Source organism: Canis aureus, chromosome 7, assembly GCF_053574225.1.
Source record: "Canis aureus isolate CA01 chromosome 7, VMU_Caureus_v.1.0, whole genome shotgun sequence".
Taxonomy (NCBI): domain Eukaryota; kingdom Metazoa; phylum Chordata; class Mammalia; order Carnivora; family Canidae; genus Canis; species Canis aureus.
Window position 1 is genome coordinate 25,651,915 of NC_135617.1, and position 26,778 is coordinate 25,678,692.

A 26,778-nucleotide genomic window follows, 5' to 3' on the forward strand; every position below is an offset into this window, starting at 1 on the left:
CCAAGCAAACAGGTAACTTGTACACCCATGGAAGCCACAGGAGCAGACACAAGGAAAGCCAGAGGCCAGGGACACTGGTACAAATTGTTGGACTGCATGCTGACTTTCTAGAACTTGATTCAATGGATCTTGAATATTCATTGCCATCTGATCACAACAATATCTTGGAGAAACCCACCTTGCTCATACCAAAACAGTCCCCTTTGGTCCTATGCCCTGGACCTGTGGCTTGAGGACTAACGCTGTTTTCATTTGTGGCTGAATGTAACATATATACAATAAGTCATCTCTTCTGCTGTCTTAGCTAAAGAAAAAACAATCCTCCAACCTATAAATAATTTTAGAAAATATTGTTACAAACCAATTTTATAGCTTTTCTTCTTAATTCCCATTCATTCCACTCATACGATCTCACAATGGTTGGTGGCAATATGTGTGTATCCGTCTGAGTGCTACTTTCACACTTTGTAATTGGTTTTATATAATGTTTGTCAACATCCTTCATCTAAAGAAATAAAGTTTTGTAATTAGTACTTATTAAAAAAATAAACATTTAGGGAGAACTAAAAATATTTATCTAAACAAAAAGATTAGAAAAACAAGAATTTTTGAACATGGAATATACTCATAAAGACAGCAGAGAAAACAAGCTGATAGTAGTGAGCTAAATGTGATAACTTTCCTGGGCATTATGACTCTCTTTGCACCTAACTTTGAGGTATATTTTGGAAGAGGAAAACCTAACATCACTCATTCCTAAGTCAAATGCCCTTCTCACAATTGGTGGCATAAGTGAATACTTGGTTGAAAACTGACAGAAGTTTAAAATAGCCATTAAATATTAAATATGAGGGGGCAGCCCAGGTGGCTCAGCGGTTTAGCGCCACCTTCAGCCCAGGGCATGATCCTGGGGACCCGGGATGGAGCCTGCTTCTCCTTCTGCCTATGTCTCTGCCTCTCTCTGTGTCTCTCATGAAAAAATAAATTTAAAAATAAAAAAAATTAAATATGAATCACATTTGTTTAAAGTATCAAAACATCTTTAGGATATATACATATTTTAATGATAGTTGATGATGGGACTTTTATTTTTTGTTGTTTATTTTTTAATTTAAATTCAATTTGCCAACATATAGTGTAATACCCAGTGCTCATCCCATCAAGTGCTCTCCTCAGTGCCCATCACCCAGTTACCCCATCCCCCCACCTACCTCCCCTTCCGCAACCCTTTGTTTCCCAGAGTTAGCAGTCTCTCATGGTTTGTCTCCCTAATTTTTCTCACTCAGCTCCCCTCCTTTCCCTTATAATCCCTTTCACTATTTCTTATATTCCACGTATAAGTGAAACCATATGATGATTGTCCTTCTCCGATTGACTTATTTCACTCAGCATAATACCCTTCAGCTGATGATGGGATTTTTTAAAGTTCATTTATTTATAATCTCTGTACCCAATGTGGAGTTTGAATTTATGACCCTGAGAAGAGAGTTGCATTCAGTAGCAACTAAGCCAGCCAGGAGCCTCTAGGATAAGGATATACCTTAAACTCAAACTATGCATACACAGCATATTATCCAAGGTGGCTTTGTTTTAGTTAGATATTTTGATTTTCTGCTAGAGAACCCACAGCGTCACTATTAAAACATTAAATATTAACTCCAAGCTAAACAAGATACGATTATGCTGTATATGAAATTGTTGGAGAGGATGGTAGAGTTTAAGGAACTCAGATCATAATGAAGAGAGAAAAGATCAGCTTCTCTTTTTTTAATTCCAGTATAACAGTGTTATATTAGTTGCAAGTGTACAACATAGTGACTCAACAATTCTAAACATTACTCAATGATCATGATCAGTATACTCTTATTCCCCCTTACCTATTTCACCCATCCCCCCACCTCTCCTCTGACAACCACCAGTTAGTTCTCTATATTTGTCTGTCTCATCTTCTCTATGTCCATTTGTTTTAGTCTCTTAAACTCCACACATGAATGAAATCACATGGTGTTTGTTTTTCTCTGACTGACTTATTTCACTTAGCATTATGTCTTCTTCATCCAACCATGTTGTTGCAAATGGCAAGATTTCATTCATTTTTATGGCTGAGTAATATTCCATTGTGAATATATATTCTGTATTTATGTATACATATTGTGTGTGTTTATGTATATACACACACACACACATATATATGTCACATCTCCTTTATCTGTTCAATATTAACTCCTTACTCCAAATCAAGCAACAGATAATCACTGATTGCCTTACCACCTACCTCAAGATACAATTTTTTACTTTAAAATGAATTATGATATAGTTGGATAGATAAAAAAATGCTGCAAGATGATTAGCAATATTATACAATTCAAGTAAATGGCTAGTAGATAATTATAAGGATCACAGCTTTGAAATATGAAAAGAGAAAACTCATTACTATAGGTACTGAAGGCCACTGGAGAAGAGCTGGGAATTAAATGTACAGAAAAAAGGGAAAAACACGATGAATAAATGGGGGAAGGTTATTCTTTGATGGAAAACGAGGCATTACCTACATATTGCACACCTTTCTGATGATCTGATTCTAGCTTTTCACTGTCTTTTAGGTATCCCACAACTCTGTAAGTTATAAATAAGTGATAGCAAGGCCAAATAATGCTTATCTATAGACATGCAAATTCCTAATTCTTTCAAAGTTTTCTATGTAACTTGACAATGTAATTCTCAAATTTATATGGAAAGTAGAGTCAAGTATAGCCAAGATTCTTTAAAGAGGAAAGGATGGGAGAACTTAGTTTACCAGATATCAAGACTTATTATAAGGCTACAGTAAGATATAGGTACAGGGGGATCCCTGGGTGGCGCAGCGGTTTGGCGCCTGCCTTTGGCCCAGGGCGCGATCCTGGAGACCCGGGATCGAATCCCACATCAGGCTCCCGATGCATGGAGCCTGCTTCTCCCTCTGCCTGTGTCTCTGCCTCTCTCTCTCTCTCTCTCTGTGACTATCATAAATAAATAAAATTTAAAAAAACAAAAAAAAAAAACAACAAAAAAAAAAAGATATAGGTACAGGAATTCTTCAAAAATTGAAAAATTGAATAGAGAGCCTAAAAATTAAGCTTGTGCATATAAGACACTGTAGATGCTGGGAAAGGACAGAGTATTGAACAAATGGTCAAGGGACAATTCACTACTCAAATGGAAAAAAAATTAAAATTAGATCTTCACCTCCCCCTAAACACAAAAATTAAATCCAAGTCATAGACTCAGGTATAAAAGGCAAATCCATATTTTTTTTACAAAACAAGGTAGAAGAATATTTTTATGATCTAAGATACTTGAGGATTTCTTTAACAAGACATAAAAGTTCAAGACATGAAAGAAAAAAGATTAATAAAATACATATTAAATTGAATTTTTATTTGTGAAAAGATATCACAAAAACAATGAAAAATATAGAACTGGGAGAGCATAGACTAGTGGAAAACAATTGAGAGCCTAGAAACAAACCCATTCCATATGAGAATTATTAATTCAATGGAGGTGTAATAATACTGAGTGTCATCATATTGAAAAGCATATGTTTTTATTATCATTACAGTCACTGCTGGGATCACAAACAGTTTTAGAAGTAGTCAGACTAAAAAATATAATTAAAACCATTATGTTTTATTAAGACATAATTAATGAAACTACTAATTATTTTAAAAACTCAGTAAATGATACTTCTTATGGATGAGACAACCGAATACAATAAACATTAAAAAATTCTTTATTTTATTTTATTATTTTAATGCAATTCCACTTAAAATCTCAAGAAGACCTAGGAGGAAACTTGGCAAATTTATTAAGAAAATTACATATATATATATATATATATATATATATATATAAAGATTCATGCATCACTATCTAAGACAATTTTGAGAAAGTAAAAGGGAAAAAGCTTGCTCTATCAAATAATAAAATATATCAGAAAGCAATAGTAATCATGACGCCTGGGTGGCATAGTCAGTTAAGTGTCTGCATTGGGCCTGGTCATGATCTCAGGGTCCTAGGTCAGAACAAGGAGCCTGCTTCTCCTTCTCCCTCTGCCCCTCCCCCACTGCTCCTTCTCTTTCTCTCTCTCTCTCCCACTCACTTCCTCTCAAATAAATACATACATACAATCTTAAAAAAAAGAAAGCAATAGTAATTAAAGCTGTATGGTGCCAGTGTAGGGACAGATACAAGGACCTATTAAATTATCTTACAACTCTAAATTATCACCTGTGTTATCTGTGCTAAGCTCCTTTATGTTTTTTTTTTAAGATTTTATTTATTTATTTATTTGAGAGAAAGAGAGCAGAGAGACAAAGCATGAGCAGGAGAAGGGACAGAGGTGGAGAGAAGCAGGCTCCCCGCTTAGCAGGGAGCTCAACAAGGGGCTCAATCCCAGGACCCTGGGATCATGACCTAAGTTGAAGGCAGATGCTTAACCAACTGAGCTACCCAGGCACCCCTGTGCTAAGCTCCTTTAATTTTAGATAAAGAAATAGTATAGTTTCAATTATTTATCTAAATGTGGTCTTTCTCTTCCAAATTTGTCCAGTCTTATTCATCAGCTTGACTCCTTGTTTTCATTATTCTTTATGGATTTCATTAGTTTCCCTCTTCGTGGGTGAATCTTTTCTGATAGCATTAAAGGCCCTCTTCTGATCCTGTCTCTGCTTGGACTTAGGAAACATTCTACAACAAAGTATAACTTTTTCATTAACTACACTTTTAAAAGTCATAAATTCTTAAAATACCAACTCTGCTTACTTGAGAATATGGAATGAGGGTTTCGAACTGTTGATGAAGTTCCAGTAACTGAATTAATTCTGCATTTTTTTTTGCTTTTTCTTTAATTAGATCAATATAATGTTCAGGATTTTCTGCAAATAAGTATGCAGCATCTTTGGTATGGAAAGTGTAATACTTTTCTTTATATTTCAAAATTCCAATTGCTGGATTTCCTGAAAATTAGAAAAGGAAATGAATTAGGTATGAAATATTAAGTGATTCCATGTTTATAATGCATCCATAAAACCATCCCCTATAAACTGCATCTTTATCATATGGCTTTTGTTTTTCATTTTGCTACAATGCTACAATTTGCAATTTTAAATTATATATTTTGTTAAATTATATTTTATTTTTATGTGAAATTCATGTTAAAGTATGATTTACATAAAAATTTACTATCCAGATATAAAGTGTTTGAAAATCTTTTATGAGAAGCCAGTCATCTGATGTTTTTTTCAAATCTCCTTTAACTATACTAACTACTGTATACATTGTTTTAAAAATAATTCTAATTCTATGGGGCACCTGGGTGGCTCAGCAGTTGAGCGTCTGTCTTTGGCCCAGGATGTGATCTCGAGATCCGGGATCGAGTCCCACATCGGGCTCCCTGCATGGAGCCTGCTTCTCCCTCTGCCTATGTCTCTGCCTCTCTCTCTGTGTCTCTCATAAATAAATAAAATATTTAAAAAATAAAAATAAAAATAATTCTATAAAAACTATAAAGATGGGACTTTTCCAAAATACAGGAGGGGTTTTTTTGTTTTGTTTTGTTTTGTTTTTTGAGATTTTTTAGTAATTAGTAGTCTCTACTTCCAGCATGGGGCTTGAACTCACAAGCCCAAAACCAAGAGTCACAGGCTCCACTGATCCAGCCAGCCAAGCACCTACAATACAAGTTTCTGTTAGAAAGTATTTTCCACTGTGAACAGATACTACATAAAATATGGATTATTAAATATCCACATATTGGTGAGAAAAAGTAATATTTTTTTCCTTGTTCAACAAAATGCATTGGCTCTATTCCTGGGACTAAGGTTATTTTTTTTAATATTTGATTTATTTATTCATGAGAGACGGGGTGGGGGGCCGAGACACAGGCAGAGGGCAAAGCAAGCTCCATGCAAGGAGCCTGACCTGGGACTCGATCCCAGGTCTCCAGGATCATGCCCTGGGCTGAAGGCGGTGCTAAACCGCTGAGCCACCCGGGCTGCCCTATTCCTGGCACTAAGGTTATAAAAGAAAACAAAGTTCCTGCTCTCAGTAAATCAACAAATATATCATGGACCAGAGAATACTGCAGAAAAAAATTAAACATAAAGCCAGTTAAACACATAGTGAAAAGAAGAGGATGAGGTTGATATTTTAAATTGGGTGATCAAGGAAGGCTGTAAAATGAAGGAGGAACAAGGTACATAGCTATATGGGGGATAGAGTTTTCCAAGTAGAAGGAATAGGAGGGCAAAGGCTATGAGATAAAAAATGGGCTCAGAATGTTCAAGAATAGTAAGGCCAGTGGGACTGGAACAGTGAGCAAGGGAGATTGGTTGGCAATGAAGTTAGTGACATCATCTGAAAAGGACCCTAACTGGTAAACCACAGTGTCATCTTGGCACTTAAGCCACTTAGTCTACAGTCCTGAAAGGAGGGAAGTCCTACAAAATTCCTCTGAAGTAATGCAGGCTGCTACTGTCCAGAAAATAATGTAGTTAACAGAAATAATGTAGCAAACAAAATAATCAGGACTAGCGTATTCAGAGAGGATTATGAAACTCATAGCTCCTCAAGCCCTCCTACTTTCCTATTTCTATTAGAATCCTAGTTAGTGGAAGCTGGAAGGGGCCAAACAGTTCCAGACTAGAAACCAGGCTCTTCTGAATCTTAGCCCATAGCGTTTTCAACTACATCATGCTACCTAACATCGCCCCACAGCCATGTTTCTCTGTTTGTGTCTCTTATGACTCCCTTCCCTTCTTATTCAGAATGGTGGATGGATAGAAGGATGGATAGAAGGAAGAAAGGAAGGGGAAAGGAAAAAAAGAGAAAAGAAAAAAGAAAAGGAAGAAACCATCTATATTCTGTTACTTTTTACTTCTTCATGGCTCTTGACTGTTTCTTCCCCAGTATCAGTGATCCTTACGGGGCCTCAGAATACTATTCTCTCAGCTTCTTACAGTAAACCTTCTGTTACTCCCATTAAGAAAAATCTAATACCATAAAAAATGAGGCAGAATGTGTGTTCTGTTGCCTGTATATACACACAATTCCAATAATTATTTCTAATAAAAAACAAATACCCAACTACGAAATATAGCAAAAGAAATAACAAAGAAAGAAAAAAAAGGAAGGAAGAGGTTAACGGTGTAAGATAAATTAGAAATAATTTTGTCAAACTGTTTTCAGTATAGCCCTAGATGACTTTTTAATTTCCAATTCATAGAGCACTTTTTGGATAATAATTTCTGGCTTATTCTTTGTTTTAGGAAAGCCCTAGTAATCTATACATCACAGAGAGATTTTTACTTGATAAAATACTGGCCATTTCCTTAGACAGATCTGACTTATCCAGAAATCCTGATCTATGTTAATGGAATGTAACCATAAAGTGACAACATATTGTTTAATAAACATAACCAGCCAGTTAGTGTTGCTCTTTCAAGTAATTACTTTGGAAGATGATATATTTTAGTAATGCCATGTGAATTCCTGAAATCCTTCATTGGACATCTGAGTCATCCCTCTTTTTACAATACTGTGGCATCCATATTTCATTATATACACATTCCATCACTCATCATGCATAGCATAATTTCTTGGTTATGTCAGTCTACCAGATTATTTCATGAGTACTTCAAAGATGAAGACTTTGGTCTGGATCATCTTTGTGGCTCCTTTCCTAGTTCACCACCGATCCCATAAAATTTTAAAAATGAGTAAGTTTTAAAAAAAAAAGTGAATAAGTGACAATAATAGCACTTTATCCAAAGAAAAAATGGGAAAGTCAAAGTAATGTTGTTCCCAACAATATACCTGGAAGGAGAAGACCATCTGTTGTGGTAAATGTATAACCACAGAATCCTCGATACTGAATTAGCAATTTATCAAAATTTGCTGTTGTTTCTGGGAAAAGCCATTCTTGTTTTCTGAAATCCACCAGATGTACTCTATCTTCTAAAATGAAAGAGGAAGACAAGAAAAACTTTAATCAATAAGAAGAGTAAACAACAAGGAAATGAGCAGAAAAGACTGGCTGCTATGTGACTAGAATAGAGAGAGACAGACTTCACTCAAGGCAGTAGAACTCTTCATAATATACTAGGTGGCCAAATACTTTGAATATGATGCTGACATACTAGGACTATTGCTTCTTAAAATGGCGGGGAATGTACTCAATGGAAAGATTCAAGGATTTATCTCTCAGTAATTTACTTTTGATAAGATGTACAATTTTTGTTCTTTACACTTTTAAAATTCTTCCTAATGGTCACTGGTTTACTTATAGACATGTGATAAACACATTGTCTAAATTTTTTTTTTCTTCAAATAAAAATGCATATTTATAAGACACTGGTCTCCAGGGTTCTTATCTTTTGCAATCCTACTATACTTCTGGGCCTGGCTGTATATCAGAACATCAGCTACCACAAATGCCCTTTTGGTCACAACAAGAAGTAAATGCAAATGCTGGGGAAAATAAACCTTCTTTCTTTTTTCCTGCTATGCCCTGAAAGCCTCAAGAAAGGGATGAGATGTGGCAAGTGTTAAATTCTTTTAGAAGAATATTGGGTCTCCCAATTCACTGGGATCAGTAACTGATAGTGTCCTATTGAATACAAAGTGGTGACATATGGTGGAAAATGACACGTTAACTCTAAGCAGTCAGTTGTCTTGCCAATATGGTTGAGTTTAACATCTACTGTTGAAGTGACTTTAACATCTTAATTTCATGTAGTATTTGTGTAGATAGGCTGTTTTAACAAAATAAAAGGGGTAGGAAAAACTAACTGGAAGGATACTTTGAGTCTTTCTGATTTAGTTTGCAGGGGGTTTATATTCTAATAGTTTAAGAATGGAAATTACCACTTCATTTTTATTTTCCACTTTCAACAAAACTTGAATTTGAAAAGGAAATTTAGAGAGTAAATTATCTGATTTCATTTTCTAGAAAAACCTTTTTAGGCAACAACTTTCAGACTCTATTTTGGCATTTCTCATGAACTTCAAGTTGTCTTTAACTAAGAAGATGCCAAAACAGGAAAAAGTAGTTTGTTGATAAAGACAGCCTTTTCATAAGAATCAATGCATCTCTTAAAGGTTCTAAAATAAGCTCAAATGTGCGGGAATAAAATTCACTGATTTATACATTTCAGCCTGACTCTGAGGTGGATATATGGCAAATAGCATTCCAAAGAAATGGAGCTTTACTTGCAAAAAATATGGCAAAGAATAATAGTATTTTCTACTATGAATCAATAATAAAAACACAAAGACTACAATAGAAACACATAGGCAAGGAGCACATTATCAACTAAAATGTTTACAATACCATGAAGAATGGTTATTGCTGGATAGTAAGGTATTCGGTTTATGCGTTTTCCGTTTGCAATATTTTCTATAACAAACATTACTACTCTTTTAATCAAGAGAGATGTTTAATACCTTATCAGAAGGAGCCTGAACTTCTTTTTTTTTTTTTTTTAAGTAAAGTCTACACCCAATGTGAGGCTTGAACTCACAACCCCAAGATCCAGGAACACGGGCTCCTGGGACCGAGCCTGCCAAGTGTCCCACACATGAAATTTTTAAAACAAGAGTGGCTTTATTCTAGAGGCAATTTTAAGAGGAAGAGGAAGTCAAGGATGATTTCTATTACCCAAGTGTTCTTTCACCCTGCACACATCGGTTTTCACAGTCAGTCCATCAAGAAGATTCTGCATCACTTTCTCAGGAAAGAGTAGATCATGAGAACCCAGGAATGGCTCAAGATGAGTTGTTAAATTGCTGAGGACACTAATCAAAACAGTTTCATCCTGGAAGCTAGTCCACAGTCTGGAGAGTGCAATGAAGATGGGCTGAGCAGGAGAAAGCAATGTTCAAAATATAACTGGCTCATAAAATTATAAGTCACTGTACTCTTTTAACAAATTTGTGTTTGTAAAGAAATTCATTCTTCCTGAAGATAAGTCAAAGTCTCCTCAAGTTAAACAATAACATCTACATAGCAACTAGACTCATAAGTTATGAGAAAAAAACTTGGGGACGCTTGGGTGGCTCAGTAGTTGAGTATCTGCTTTTGGCTCAGGTCATGATGCCAGGGTCTTGGGACGGAGTCCTGCATCAGGGTCCCTGCAGGGAGCCTGCCTCTCCCTCTGCCTATGTCTCTGCCTCTCTCTCTGTGTCTCTCATGAATAAATAAATAAAATCTTAAAAAAAAAAAAAAACTTGTATTTTATTTCAAAGCATTTTATCTTAGTGTGATTGTCATAAAGTTAATTTACCCAAAAAAGTCAAACACATTTGATCACCTAAGAAAGTTTCATGGATGCTTGACCTCAAAATATCAAGGGAAAAGATCTTTTTTTTTTAAAGAAAAAAAAAGCTAAATATGACTCATTACCATTAGATTTATCTGGCTCAATTATGATTTAAAAGAACCTGGAAAATCTAGAGATACATCTTGGGGCATATTTTGTGATCTGCAAGTTAAAGATTTTAGGTCAGTGAGATAAAATGTTTTTTATTCATATTAAAGATCACTGACTTATAGAATAAATATATAAAAAATTAATCAGGTCCTACATAGCCTTTTGTTTCTTGGTTTTAAAACCTAATATTAATATAATGAAATATTACTCAGCCATTATTATTTTTTTTTATGATAGTCACAGAGAGAGAGAGAGAGAGAGAGAGAGAGAGAGGCAGAGACATAGGCAGAGGGAGAAGCAGGCTCCATGCACCGGGAGCCTGATGTGGGATTCGATCCCGGGTCTCCAGGATCACGCCCTGGGCCAAAGGCAGGCGCCAAACCGCTGCGCCACCCAGGGATCCCTACTCAGCCATTATAAATGACAAATACATTTGCTTACAACGTGGATAGAACTGAAGGGTATTATGCTGGAGGGTATTATGCTGAGTGAAGTAAGTCAATTGAAGGACAAACATATAGTCTCATTCACTCGGGGAATATAAAAAATAGTGAAAGGGATTATAGTAGAAAGGAGAGAAAATGGGAAATATCAGAGAGGGTAACAGAACATGAAAGACTCCTAACTCTGGGAAACAAACGAGGGGTGGTGGAAGGGTAGGTAGGCGGGGGGTTGGGGTGACTGGGTGATGGGCTGAGGGGGGTGATGAGCACTGGGTGTTATGCTGTATGTTGGCAAATCAAACTCCAATAAAAAATGTATAAAATAAATAATAAAACCTAATATTAGAAATGGTTACAGAAAATTATCAGAGCTTCAAACTGCTCTATAAAATACTGTATATGCATCTTATACCTCCTTAGGACTACCAGATTTGCCCATAAGATGGTGCAGATAATCAGAAAGTCAGTATATAGGCCTAGTAAACACAGTAGTTATCCTCTATCTCTTCATAGAGGTCACAAGTTACACCATCTCTTTGCTGAAGACAATTTCTAACCAGCCACTGTGAACATGTTTTCAATACTGCATTATGAATTCAGTAAAGGTTGCCACAACCTTTACTGACATTATGGCTACCATAACTTATATCTGCATCTCCAATTTGTAGCAATTGCCTACAAAGAGAATTCCCTCATCCAACCTACACTAGTAGTACAAAATAACCATAAAGAACATGACCAACTTTATAAAACAAATATTATATTTTTAGTAATTAAATATAATTACTTCTGATTCAATTATATAGGACTCAAAGGTATACTCACTCTTAAGCAAGGTCAAAGTTGATGGTGAATACTTACGAAGACTTGTGATGTTGGAACAGCTGTCTTTGACTTTATAGTCATTTTTAATTGTTCCAGTTGGGCTCCTAATTGCTTTGTCATCATTTCTACCTCTTGAGCACAGGTAATTACATCTGACTATGAAAACAACATAATGTACATTAACATTTTTATAATTTCACTACAAAAATCATGTATTTTAAGTCCCATATGGTCCCCAAACCTCCTGAAGGTAAGCACAATGAAAGCAGAAATTCTGTTCTCCCTGGTATCCTCAAACCAAGAATGGTACTGGCACATGGATAGTGCTCCAGAAATATTTGTTGGATGGGTGAATCTTTTGAAATACAAAAGCTATAATTTTTCCCAAAGGTATTCTTTTTCTCAAGGTACTGATATGCGCTATAATTATATTTCTGAGAAATGGATCCTATGACACAGATTTGTTCAGCTGTTATTTTCCCATCCTCAATAATAATATTAATGAGGTGTTCCTCCAAAAATTATTTGGATACTAAGGTTTTTATTTTTATTTATTTATTTATTTATTTATTTATTTATTTATTTATTTATTTTTTATAGTCACAGAGAGAGAGAGAGAGAGAGAGAGGTAGAGACACAGGCAGAGGGAGAAGCAGGCTCCATGCACCAGGAGCCCGATGTGGGATTCAATCCCGGGTCTCCTGGGCCAAAGGCAGGCACCAAACCGCTGCGCCACCCAGGGATCCCCTGGATACTAAGGTTTTTAAAAGTTACATCCAAAAATAAGATGTTAAAGATTGACTCTGAAATAATGACATTTATTCCTACTGTATGCTAAAATCATATTAAATACTTCTAAGTCCAAAAAAAGGGATGAGTATAAATAGGAAAACCAAGATGCAGAAAGGTAAGGAAATTGCCCAAGGATATAGTTAATAAAGGGTGGAATCATGGTTCTGTCCCAGACCATCAGAACCTAGAGCTCAGCTCTTATCCATTATATTGTACTGTCTGAGATGTGACTAGAAATGGAAATGGTAAGGGTTTATCAGTACAGTGCAAAAGAGTGACAGTCACTTGAAGAGGAAAAAAAAAGCATTTAAGTCTTCAGATACTTGTAGCCAAACCACAAGCTTTACTAGATATTTTTAAATGACAAATCATTATTTCACAAAAAATATCAGATATTACTGTATTTCAACTAACACAATCTTTATTCACAAATGTACCATTATCCTGTCTTAATTTTACCCACACTATTCTTTAAATATCTCCCTTCCCCTTCCGTCATGCTCCATGTAATTGTCTATCCCATCTAATTAGTCTCTCATCTACCCCATAGTTATTCCCCTTGTTTGTTAGGTTTTAGAAATCAAATATGAGAATGGAGTCCTAAAAATCTCTTTAGATTTGTGCAACAGCAACAAGAAAACAAATGAATCAGCATATGCTCTCCAAAGTAAAAGTTACATCCAACACATAATTTCTTTAAGCCTATAACTGAAGATACTTTAGACTTCCTCTCTGGAGCCATATTTTCAGGGACCAATCACAGAATAGGCACACAGGACTCCTTGATTTTTCCTGATAATGACCTAAAACAATCACTCTGCTTACATGTATCTAAAAGAATTTGTTCACAACGATGTGGAAGTTTTAGTTGTAAAGTTGGTCCTCACAAATAAATAGAAAGATATTCTGTGTTCATGAACTAGAAGAATTAATATTGTTAAAATGTCCATGCTATGCAAATCAATCTACAGATTCAATGCAATATCAAAATTCCAATGGCATTTTTCAAAGAAATAGAATAACAATCCTAAAACCTACATAGAGGCATAGAAGACCCCAAGTAGCCAAGTAATCTAGAGAAAGAAGAACAAAGCTGGAGGCATCACACTACCTAATTTCAAACTGTATTACAAAGCTATAGTAATTAAAACTATAGTAGTGGCATAAAAACAGACACATATATTAATAGAACAGAATAGTGAGCCCAGAAACAACCCCATCATATATGGCCAACTAATTTATGACAAAGAACGCAAGAATATGAAATGGGGGAAAGGATAGTCTCTTGAATAAATGGTGTTAGGAAAACTGGACAGCAACATACAAAAAGAATGAACCTGGACCCCTATCTTAAACCATACAGAAAATCAACTCCTATTAGATTAAGGAATTGAATGTAAGACCGAAGCTATTAAATTTCTAAAGGAAAACATAGGGCAGAGTAAGCTTTTTGATAGCAATCTTGGGGGTGATTTTTTGGATTTGACACCAAAAGCAAAGGCAACAAGAGCAATAATAAACAAATAGGTCTACATCAAACTAAAAAGCTTCTACAGCAAAGGAAACCATCACAACAAAATGAAAAGGCAACCTGCTGAATGAAAGAAAATATTTGAAAATCATATATCTGATAAGAGGTTAATATATTAGATATACAAAGAACTCATACAAATAAATAGCAAGAAAAAAACCTCCCAAACAATCCAATTAACAAATGGGTAGAACATCTGAATAACATTTTTCCAAAGAAGACATACAAATAGCCAACAAATACATGAAAAAGTGTTTGATGTCATTTACCATCAGGGAAAGGCAAATTAAAACCACAGTGAGATATCACCTGTTAGTATCAAGAAGACAAGTGTTGGCAAGATGTGGAGAAAAGCAAACCCTCATGCACTATTGGTGGGAAAAGTAAATTGGTATGGTCACTGTGAAAAACAGTATGAAGATTCCTCAAAAAATGAAAGATAGAACTACCCTATGATCTAGCAATTCCACTTCTGGGTATATGTCCAAAGGAAATGAAAACGGCAACCAGAAAAGATATATGTATCCCCATATTCACTGCAGCATTATTTATAATAGTCAAGACAAAGAAGCAACCTAAGTGACCATTGATGGATGAACAGATAAAGAAAATACGGCATATATACACAGTGGAATATTATTCAGCTATAAAAAAGAAGGAAATCTTGCCACTTGAGACAACAGACAGTCCCTAAGGGTGTTATGCTAAGTGAAATAGGTTAGATGGAGAAAGACAAATATTGTATGATCTTACTTATATGTGAGATCTAAAAAAACCTAAAAACAAGAAAAAACCCAATCTCATAAATACAGAGAACAGACTAGTCATTTCCATTGGCAGGGGGTGGGGATGGGGGTAAAATGGGTGACAGGAGTCAAAAGATATAAACTTCCAGTTATAAGATAAATAAGTCCTGGGGATATAATGTAACAGCATGGTGACTATAGTTAATAATATTGCATCGTATATTTGAAAGTTGCTAAAAGAGTAAATCTTAAAAGTTCTCATCACAAAAAAAAATTGTAACTGTGTGGTGAAGGATGTTACTTACTGCCAGTATTCATTTTGTAACATACACATATACTGAATCAATGCCTTGTACAACTGAAACCAATATAATGTTATGTGTCAATTATATCTCAATAAAAAAGGCAGTTTCACTTAAGAATATCTTTGATAATATAGTAAAAAGAATGTTTTATTAAATCTTGATCCTTAAGTACAAGCCTTTTAGTAATCAGTGTGATGAGATGGAAAGTACATGTAAAACATGTCTGCTGTATATTAAAATGCATAGTTCTCCCAGGAAAATACTTACTGATTGAATTCTGAGCTGAACTAGCATTTTCCCCCCAGCAGAACATCATTTTTAATTGATAAAGCAACTGACCAATAAACTATAACTACTGAGCCTTAGCTATTTGGCAGATATTTTCTTCAAACAAGTAAATGAAATGAGTCTGTCACTTCAGAGAAACAACAGCTTTGGTTGCCAAAGATAAAATTTGCATTTTGAAAAACTTGTATCTGCCACCATGAAATTGACAGCATCCTAACACTTAAACCTATTTCTAATGAGACTGTTGGTGGAAAAAAAATTAAATTAGTCCTCTAGGAATGCTATCACTTAAAAAAAATTTTTTTTTCATAATGTGGTCCAAAAAATGCTTAGGGAAAAAAGCATGTGAAGCTGGCATGCTTCTTCCCCATTCCCTTTTATTTTTTTTTATTTTTTTATTTTTTATTTATTTATGGTAGTCACAGAGAGAGAGAGAGAGGCAGAGACATAGGCAGAGGGAGAAGCAGGCTCCATGCACCGGGAGCCCGACGTGGGATTCGATCCCGGGTCTCCAGGATCGCGCCCTGGGCCAAAGGCAGGCGCTAAACCGCTGCGCCACCTAGGGATCCCTTCCCCATTCCCTTTTAATTGATAAATTCCTCATATTTTGTTCCACGGACATTTTTAACAAGTCTAAAAGAAGTACAAATTCCACCTGATTTGTTTACTTGCATTATCATGAAAAATCAAGAAGTCTGGGGTTGTCTATTCTGTGAATAGCCCTGCAAACATAGCTTAGGGAGAAAGTCTACAAAAGTCTTGACATATACATTTAAAGAAACTGCAGCACTTATTTGCATCATAACAGTAAGTGGCTTTCTCTCTTTGGTGACTGTCTTGCACTTCAAAAGCCCACAGAGGATGGAATTCTGTTCTCTCAGCTATGACAAGTCAACAACATTGTGATTACTCCTCCTTCTTCTCTTTCACAGTATCTAGATTTGTTTACTGTACCAGATAAAGTTCTAGTTGAAGAAAAAAAAATAACTCACTACCTTACTCAGGCTATAATTAAATTTTTTAAATGTTTACATAAGCTGTATGTAGCATTGGCAGAAGAAAAAATTTTAAATCAAAATCAACTCTTCAAAAAGTTATATTAATATACCTATCAAATAATGTGACCTTAAAAAAGAACATTCACAGATTTTATAGACAGGAAAAATTCTCAGCTAAACATAAACTGACGTATTTTATATCCTAGAGATAATACTAATTAAACCAATATCCATTCTGTAATAAAACAACCTTAACTATAACTAAGGTAGATTGATGAGAGAAGATTAGATATTTAAAAACAAAACAACAACAACAACCAAACAGTGAGTAAGCCAAAAAGAGGCAGATGACAATTAGGAGAACTCATTCTGACCCTGACTGAAGTTAACATGAAATAGTCACAAAGAGTGGTGAGATGAGAAAGTTAACTTTCTCAATAACATAAGCAGCAAAGGGCTTAAAAATGAGATACTGTCTAGAAAAGTAAGAGCTCTCCAGTCCCCTACAGAAATAAAATCAGAGCTGTTCTGCTAAAGCCCTAAAACAATGATGACGGTGGCATTAATAAACATTAACAGCATCAGCATAATCATCAATTTAATGAGCTCATAACTAATAACTACATGCCAGGCATTGTTCTATCTTTATATAGTGTGAGCTATCAACAACCCCATTTTACAGATCTGGAAACCAAGACACAGAGAGGTTAGGCAATTTCCTCAAGGGCATAGATTTAATAAGTGGCAAAGTCATGATTAGGACCCATATGTTCTGGTTGCAGAGCCCACGCTCATCACTTTACCTTCTACTCACTGTCTTTCTAGCTCTGACAATGAGAACTCCAATGAGATTTTTAGACTGGAAGTTAGCTGAACATGCCCCATGATTAAAAGCTCTGAAAAGATGCGCTATAATAAATGACATTCTCTACAACATCTTTACGTTATGAGTGACAGTTTCCAAAGGTTCTTTCTTATGATATCACTTCCAAACACAGATAACAGAGTAAACGTGAGGTTCTTACTCTTGTGGACCTGCAAGCACTTCAAAATAAATTGATTGTAAAATCCTCTTAGTATCTGACTAGTTATAAAAGGCTGATAACCACAACTTCATGTTAGAGGAACATCTACCCAAAAGAATCATTCAATTTAGAACAGCTGACCTAGAGTCCTCATTTCTGAAGACAATTAGATAGTAGGGCAGTTGTGAACACCACCTACTAGTTTGTTGCAATGAAGTCATATCATCTGGATGTTTATTTTTCTATTCTCTACAGTAAAGAGAGAAGACAGATCAAGTGCATCCAGAAGTAGTAACAAGTCATTAAGATACAAGTTGAGAACACATCCCGTTCTGTCTTCCAAGACATTAGTAATGTTCAGTCATATAAAAGACAGTTCAAGGATGCCTGGGTGGCTCAGCGGTTGAGGATCTGCCTTTGGTTCAAGGCGTGATCCTGAGGTCCCAGAATCGAGTCTCACATCGGGTTCCCTGCATGGAACCTGCTTCTCCCTCTGCCTATGTCTCTCTCTGTCTCTCTCTCTGTGCCCTCATGAAGAAATAAATAAAAACTTAAAAAAAAAAAAAAAGGACAGTCCATGAAGGACAGTCCATGACTTGGAACGCATGACTTGGACGCATGACTTGGAACACAGATGTTGTATAAAGGTAAACAGTGACCAGTGGAATGAATGTGTTAATTAATTCGATGGGAGAAGTTGCTTTCACAATGTATACATATATCAAATCATGACTTTGTATACTTTGAATATCTTAGAGTATTGTCAATTATACCTCAATAAAACTAAAAAAAAAACAAAACAAAAAACAAAATCATTGACTGATAGGAACATAGCTTGCTATAAAGATGCAGTTAATGAACTGTGTCTGCTAAAACCCTAGGGCAGGATGAAGATGTTCGTTGGTGATAAGGTCCCTCAATCCTTTCTTCTAGATTCCTGTTTTGTATTTTTAGGATTCTGAGTAAGTTTCCATCTGAAAGAAAGTGCTCTGCCACTTTAAAAACAAATTTTAAATCACCACTTTACCAACTTTTCCAACTATTTGGGGATACTGTTTGGTTTGTTCATTAAATCTAAAAATGTTAGCAATAAAAATCTTTTCAACCAATTTTTACAATAACATATGTTCACATAAAAATTATTTAGGTGCCAACTACCTGCCAAAAAGTACACTAAATATGTGCTCTGTGTGAAAACAATGCAGTATCACTTACATGGACACACATACCACTGCTTAACTACAGCATGCTAACTACCACTCCACTGGGCACCAAAGAGAATCAACAATTAGAAATCAATCCCTACTAAAAAAAAAAAAAAAGAAATCAATCCCTACTTATATTTTCCATTAAATAAAAATCCAACTTCCCCATTTCTATTTTAGTTCCCAGCCCTACAGATGCAATATAAGTCAAGCAGTTATTAAGACTGCTTCCTTTATCAATGACCTGATTCTGCCTTTTGCTTCACCCCATAATATATAAAGTGGTTGCATTCTATGGAAAAGGCCAAATCTTATGACATTAACTCACCAAAATGATCTGAAGGAAGACCTCATACTGCCGCACATTATACAGCGCTTCTTTTAACATATATGGCTGAAGTTCTACACTCATAAGCGGGTTCTTTGCTGCTTTCTCCAGGATGGCTGTGTAGCGGTATGCCTGGTCCTGGGCAATCTGAATTTGGGAATCAATGTGCTGAGTGGTGGCTGGGATTGCTTCATGTAGAATGGCTGGCACTGTTTTTAAAAGCATATTGAGAGACACGAAACAATCTACAAAGAAGCCTAGAAAGTGGTCATAATTGTGAGCATTAATTGAGTGAGTTTTTTTCTCAACCAAATTAATAACAAGACATGCATGTCATACATTTCTTCCCACACCATGAAGGAAATAATTGGGAGAAAGAAACCTGTCCAAACAAGAGATATTGTCAGAAAGATAACCAAAAGGTAGCAGATCAGCTTTGCCACTAAAATATAGAAGAATCTAAAGAAGAGACAGGTTTTGGTATTATGTGCTACTGGCCATATGCCTCTAGAAAAGGCATATTTTGTGAAAAAGAAAAAAAGCTATGTGAATTACAAAATTAAACAGGATACAGCAATATAACAGATTAGTCTAGCAAGATAGAGAACTTTATAAAGAATAGGAATTGGACTTTCTAGAACAGTTTTTAGAATAGAAAAACTGACCCTATTGCACTAGATAAGTGATCTAGTAAAAGACACTGACACCTTATCAGTGGGCATGCATAAGGACGTTCCTTCTATGGAGTCCCTGATCAAATACTTCATGAGTGCCTTCAAACTCAAGATGATGAATGCATTAAGTATATAACAGTACAGTAAATGCTCTTGGATTTGCAGTTTACAAATATCTCCTCTTGGACTTTCACATCCCATAACGGCATCAGCCACTCTTTTCAGGATGATTTTTATTTTTTACGTCACAAGTTTTATTTCCTTTTGGTTATTTGACTTGGAATAAAGAACACCATCGCCTGGGGTACCTGGGTGGCTCAGTGGTTGAATGTCTGCCTTTGGCTTGGGACGTGAGCCCAGGGTCCTGGGATCGAGTCCTACACTGGGCTCCCGGCAGGAGACCTACTTCTCCCTCTGCCTGTTTCTGCCTCTCTCTCTGTCTCTCATGAATAAATAAATAGAATCTTTAAAAAAAATAAATAAATACAATCTTAAAAAAAAGAAAAAGATTGTATTTATTTATTCATGAGAGATAGAGAGAGAGAAAGAGAGAGAGGGGCAGAGACAAAGACAAAGGGAGAAGCAAGCTCCATGCAGGGAGCCTGACATGGGACTCGATCCCCGGTCTCCAGGATCAAGCCCTGGGCCAAAGGCGGTGCTAAACCACTGAGCTACCTGGGCTACCCAAATAAATACAATCAAAAAAAAAAAAAAAAAAAAAAGAACAAAAAAGAACACCATAGCCCAATGAATTGGGGAAGCTGGCCCCCAGGCAGGCCCCTCATTCCTTCCACTGATTCTCTCTCCCACACGAGCTTTAATAATAATGCTGTAAGTCTTGCCCCAGCAAAATTAAAAATTACTATCCACTATGAATACTAGCTGTATCCAAGGTAGAGTCAAAACTGCATACCTTAGGGGTGCCTGGGTGGCTGAGTTGGTTAAGTGTCTAACACTGGACTTCAGCTCAGGTCATGATCTCAGGGTCATGAGATTGAGCCATGTTCTGGCTCTGTGTGGGTGTGGAGCCTACTTAGGATTCTCTCTCTCCCCCTATGCCCTCCCCCACCCATCCTCCCACTTGCATGTGCTCTCTCTCCCTGTCTAAAAAAACATAAAAAAAAAAGCCTGCACACCATAAATCTAGGAATGCCAGTGAAATACTGTGCATTATTTTCCTCAATGTGCAAGTTAGATTTTAAACCTGTATAACCTGCAGACTTAACCTAATGATATACCTACAGTCATCAATGCCTTCTCCTCCCTTTCCACAGTCTCGGTTAAACAAACGGATCCCAGTAACAATCATGGTGAGTTCATGCAGTTGGCGTTCTTTGTCCTTCTTAGAAAGCGTTAGAAATGTTCCAAGCTCAGCCTGAGGAAAAACACTCTGTAGGGCAGCTAAAACAAACCACAAGAAGGACAACAAAATGGTAGAATAAAGATATCAGAATTTAAGTCACAGGTTTCTTTCAGTAGGAAGTTGAGAACTGTCTTCCTAGAGCTGCTTCTGTGATTCTCTAAATTTCTAATACTTGGTTACAGAACACATGGCAAAATTTATCACATATCAAAACTGGGCTACTGAAAATAATGCCATTGCCTTTTGTCTCTTTTCAATAATTAAGTATCCATCAGTAATGTTTTGACAATGAGCATGAAAACAAGCTTTCTACTTAGGATTCTGAGTAGAAAAAATGTTTTAAAATAATTGTGGAGGAAAATCATTAAAAGGCTAGAAATCCTGCCGATTCCTTACCTTAAATTATCAAAGTGGGCAAATACTTCCTGAAGATTAAATGGTGTCCTTTTCTATCATCCACTTTAAGTGAGAGATGCAACTCCCTTTATCAATATGAAATCTCCCTTTCCAGCGATTCTCATCATCCAGTCAGCCTGGTACTCTTAATCGTACTGCCAGTGTTTCTCTCCTAAGGATTGATGGGTTCCTGGATATGTACAGCTCTAAGAAAATTAACAATACGCACTCTCCAGAAGTGCTGCTTGGGTTTTAGAGTTGAAACACAGTGTGAAAGGAGTCTGGCTAAGTTTTAACCTCTTACCTGTGCTGATTTTATTTTCAGATACAAAGGGGATCTCAGGGGATCCCTGGGTGGCTCAGTGGTTTAGCCCCTGCCTTCGGCCCAGGGCATGATCCTGGAGTCCCGGGATGGAGTCCTGCCTCAGGCTCCCTGCATGGAGCCTGCTTCTTCCTCTGCCTGTGTCTCTGCCTCTCTCTCTCTCTGTGTGTCTCATAAATAAATAAAAGCTTTAAAAAAAAAAAAAAAAAAAGGAGGGGTACCTCATGGGCATCTGGGTGGCTCAGTGGTTGAGCATCTGCCTTTAGCTCAGGTGGTGATCCTGGGGTCCTGGGATCAAGTCTCGCATTGGGTGCCCTGCAGGGAGCCTGCTTCTCCCTCTGCCTATGTCTCTGCCTCTCTCTCTACGTGTCTCTCAGGAATAAATAAATAAAATCTTTTTTAAAAAATGGGGGGACCTCAGTCTTCAATACTTTCAATTTAACATCTTTGGTAAGATACAACGTTCATATCTTTTCACATGTGTAATGGAAATTATATAGATTTTTTACCTGTTGCCTCTCTGACAATCTTGATATCTGTAGGCGATCCCAGCCCAGAGCACAGAAGCACGTAGCTGACAATCTTTCGGTAGAGGCTTTCCAATTCTTCTCTAGCACATGCTCTATTATCTGTAATTTCTCTCATAACAGGACCTAATCTAGACTCCAAGACCCGGTGATGTTCTTCAAGAAATTCCTCTAAAATTGGCAAAGGACAATGTTCCATATATTTGATTTAGAATTCTCACATAAGAGTGTAGGACCAGAGGGAAAAAATGGCTTGGGTATGGCAATTCTATTGCACAAAAACAAGTATTTTCTTAAGGTGTAGTAATCAAAATAAAAAACACACAGTCGCCAGTAAGTAACCTCAAGGGAAAAAATCTAATAGGAAAATTTATTATAGCGCTTTAAATGGCATACTTTGTCAAAACACGTAAAATTTTCAACAGACAATCCAAACAATAATACCCAAAAGAGCTAAAACCTCCTAATTAAGCAGAAAGTAGCACAGGTAGTACAGTGTATGCAAGCACATATAGTATAAATACACATGTATGTAGCATAAATATTCCTGTTCAATTATGTATTTTTTTATTTTAATTCTAGATAAATTTCCTTTGAGTAGAATAATTGATAATATGATGCTACATCAAGAACTGTTTCTCTCCCCCCTCTTCCTGTGATATGATGGGGTCTAGGCTTAATTGTGGCAGGAGCCACAATTCACTAGTAGTACAATTCTTGCAACTAACTTAGTAAGACACCCCATTTTACTATTTCAAGGGCAATAATTCACATATCAACCATCCACAGTTCACACCTGTACTCTTACCACAAAAACAACTAAGAACTTTATGCAAATTTTAAAAATCTAAATTACGATTTCATCAATTCCATGATTACTTATCACTTTAACATCTCATTATTATTAAGCAAAAAAGCAAGATATATAACATATATATGTAGCATAACTGAAAATTCAATACACAGAGGGAAAAAATGATAACAAAAATCCCCAAATGGATAGTAATGATTGCATTACAGTGGGGCAAAGGCACTCTTGTCTATAGAGAAATTTATTTTCCTTTTTCTCTTGTTGCCAGTGTGTCTTTGATGTATGTACTATGCTATTTACATAAAGAAATATGTTCTAAACTTAAATTTCCCATCATTCATTTCATTTTGGAATAGTTACCTAGGTAAGCATTATAAGATAATAATTATAAAGCAAAAACAAAAAAAATCAGCAAATTAGAATCTTTTAACTTTAATGGGCTGGTTGTTTTAATTTCTATTTATTGTATATTATTAGTGCTATAACAGCTAAAACACAATAGACTTGGAAGCATTACTATCAGAGGCATAATAATTAGAATTGACTTTTAACACAAAGGCCATTGGTGTTTTTCTCATTTACCATTTCCATCTATACTATATACTTCAAAGTTGGAAAAAATTTCAAAAGATAGCTTAAAAATTTAAATTGTTCATTGTAAACCCATTAAAACCCTTACTATCTGAAATACAACAGGAATCTTTTTAAAAAGGTATCAAAATAGGTAGATATATGTTACCTCGACTTGTATAATTCATATCAAAGTAGATATATGTTACCTCGACTCGTATAATTCATATCAAAGTAGACTTGCATCTTAATGGTGTCCAGGGATGGATTTTTACTATCCAACAGCCGACACACACAAAGCTAGAAAAAAATACCCATGAACGAAAAAAAAATACCCATGAATGTTTCTAGTTACATTTTCTAAAATACTCAGAAGTATTCTTTAAAGTTATTTTCAAAAAAATTGAGACACATCAAAGCAGTGGTTTCTGATACTTATCCACCAATAACTCCTTTTATTATTATATTGCTCTTTGAGGACTTCAGGCTTCATAGTTTACCCAATGGACAACAATTATTAAGTAATAAGTCCTTTCCCTGAGGTCACCGATATCACTGTACTCAAGTGGCTAACAGCCTAGTTGAAGGCAAGAAACTTGACACCTTTGCTTAGTCTATGCATCTGAATGTGGCTAAGCGCTCCATGAAGAGTATGCTCCTGGCTAGAGCTCACCTAGGGCTCTTCATTACTATTTATTCAAGACTTGAACAACACTTCTTTGCAGATTTGGGGGGTTACTTGAATTTTATGAAAAGCTGTTCCTCTGCTCACAAAAGTTCTCTAGCTCTGCCTTCTATTTCAAAATTTCTTCCTCTGGTCTGTTTTCTCCCATTTTTCCTCCCACATACATTGCTCATTCCACTTCCTTGCTTTGCCCCTTTAGATGAACAACCTGAATTTTTCTTTTCTCTCCTCTCCTCCAACTTCTTTCTTTCCCTTCTCATCCCTTAGGCTTTATTTCTGCAGCTGCCAGGCACAGCAGCACCAACACTCTCAATGCACCTCCCTGAGCACCAACACTGCTTTTCTGGGAGCGGGACACAGAATGCAAGAGTGAGGCCTGGTCACTGCATCTGAATCCATCCAGGGGTAAAAGCACTGTTTTAAATGCAGACTTTACAAATATGAAAATTAACTCATCCACATGATTTTTAATTAAGAAAAAAGAAAACAGTCTTTTCCTCCGATGCAGGATGTACACTGATAATTTATGTACCTATCATATTAAAAGCATATTGAGTTTAATTATTTCCAACTTAGTTGTATGGGGGGGGGGGTGAGGGGGTAGGAAACAACTCTTCTTGAGCCCTGAAAAAGAGAAAAATTTATTTTCTGACTCTCCTTGATTTTCAGAACTTTCCAATAAAATTTCTGGCTGACCATCACAGTCACTTTGCTAAGTCGTATTGCAAGAACAGGCTTCCTACCACATTTAAAATCAGCACAGAAAGATCCAGCTCCAGGCTACTCTGGAGAATCACGGTGTCTCTACTGCAGAATCATCCTAACAACATATTCCCCCCAGCTCCAGGCTTCCAAGACTCTTCTTGATTCCTGTGGCATCTGCATATGGACTCGTGTGCCACTATGTGAATTGTCAGATGTGAAAGAAGATGGGGATGATGAAAGTTTTCTCTGCCATTTGTTTGAGCCCAGAAAATACCCATATACAAGCCTAGGAAAGCTTGCTTCAAGTCTTTTATGTGAAGGAGGGAATTAATATTAAAATCATTAAGCCTGGGAGAAAAAAAGAAAGTTGAACTTTTAGGAACTACATCTAGGAATGTTCAGAAAATAAATGTAAGCACCTATATCCAGGGAGTCAAACTTAAAACATATGAGAAAATAGGAAGCCTTGGTGGCTCAGTCAGTTAAGCACCTGACTTTGGCTCAGGTCATGATCTCAGGGTCCTAGGATAGAGGCGCTTGTCCCTCTGCCCCTGACCCTGCTCATGCTCTCTCTCAAATAAATAAATAAAATTTTAAAAAAGAATGTGAAAAAACTAATGATGTCTAAAATTCTTAAAACTGGGGTTCAGGCACATATACTTGATTTCTAACTATGAATTATTTGCTGTGGCTTCAATTTTTCCTTTAGAATTGAAAAACACAAATTACACTGAATGAATAATTATCTGAATCTTAATTTAGTGCTAGGTCTATAGTATATGAACAGTCAGTTAATGTTCTCAGTGTAACATTAGATTAATAACAAGATGTTTCTAAAATACACATTTAATGACATTGCTACCTGCCAGTATCCATATCCATCCTTCCTTACCAACAGCCCCAATCTGGATTGGGGACAAGATTTGTTCAGCTGAAAACAGAAAAAGAAATCAATGTCCCTGGCTCGCCTGCAGTACCATTCTGGTCAATAAATGTAAACAGATGGGAAAAATTCTAAGAAAGCTATTACTTTCTGAATATAGTGACTGACCCAACTGGCACATGCAAGATGGTGACCCAGGAAGCCAGGAAAAACAACCTATGTATCTTTAGACTTTATGAGAAACAATAAATCTCACATTTTTTTTGTACCACCAGTTGGTAGGGTTTTGTTTCATGAAGCTGAAGGCAATAATGGCTAATACATATATTGTATTCAGAATTGCAAACAAATAATTTAAAATTTGAGAACTGTCGTATAATCACCTTAACAAGTTTCTGTACATCACTTTTCATGAGGGTTCTATCCATGTTAAAGCCATTATTGGGGTCCAAGACAACAGCTTTCACCTGAGAGTGGAAAGAAGCTATTAAATAATTTTATTTCATATAATTATGAAACTGGTTTGTTTCCATTTTTTAAACTGCCTCCTGATTACTCAGGGGTCGATTATTCAGCTGATTTTCTTATTATTACCCAATTCACCAGTGCTTTCATTAGAGGTTGAAGGAAGCAAGCAATAACCATCACATTTGAATATGGTGTTTGAAAAATTATGTGGAGAAATAAATTGAAAAAAGTGAATAGATTTTAGATTGGGAAACTATTTGAATATTTTATCATATTTTTATTATGTATTGTTAAATCTAAAGCAAGAATAGAGAGACCAAGGCAATGAGTAATTTTTATAACAGTGAACAAAAATACATGCTACAGCTCTGACACAATATTACCGATGCTTCTAAAACAAATCAAGAGCTTCTAAATCAGTG

At 36.0% G+C, this 26,778-nt stretch overlaps 1 protein-coding gene across 8 annotated transcripts in view; it reads right to left on the minus strand.

Annotated features, from left to right (window-relative positions):
- The window catches only part of CFAP206 (cilia and flagella associated protein 206), a 62,848-nt gene that overhangs the window by 4,366 nt on the left and 31,704 nt on the right, over positions 1-26,778 (minus strand). For 7 of the 8 annotated variants that reach the window (XM_077903140.1, XM_077903135.1, XM_077903139.1 and 4 more), the window contains exons 3-12: positions 26,272-26,355; positions 23,825-23,915; positions 22,217-22,405; positions 20,869-21,027; positions 18,953-19,209; positions 11,771-11,890; positions 9,695-9,893; positions 7,852-7,992; positions 4,801-4,994; positions 362-505 (exon numbers count right to left, since the gene is read on the minus strand). In XM_077903140.1, the coding sequence (XP_077759266.1) occupies positions 362-505; positions 4,801-4,994; positions 7,852-7,992; positions 9,695-9,893; positions 11,771-11,890; positions 18,953-19,209; positions 20,869-21,027; positions 22,217-22,405; positions 23,825-23,915; positions 26,272-26,355 (1,578 nt within the window). The remainder of the gene's footprint in view (positions 1-361; positions 506-4,800; positions 4,995-7,851; positions 7,993-9,694; positions 9,894-11,770; positions 11,891-18,952; positions 19,210-20,868; positions 21,028-22,216; positions 22,406-23,824; positions 23,916-26,271; positions 26,356-26,778) is intronic. The other variant, XM_077903141.1, reaches the window with a different exon arrangement.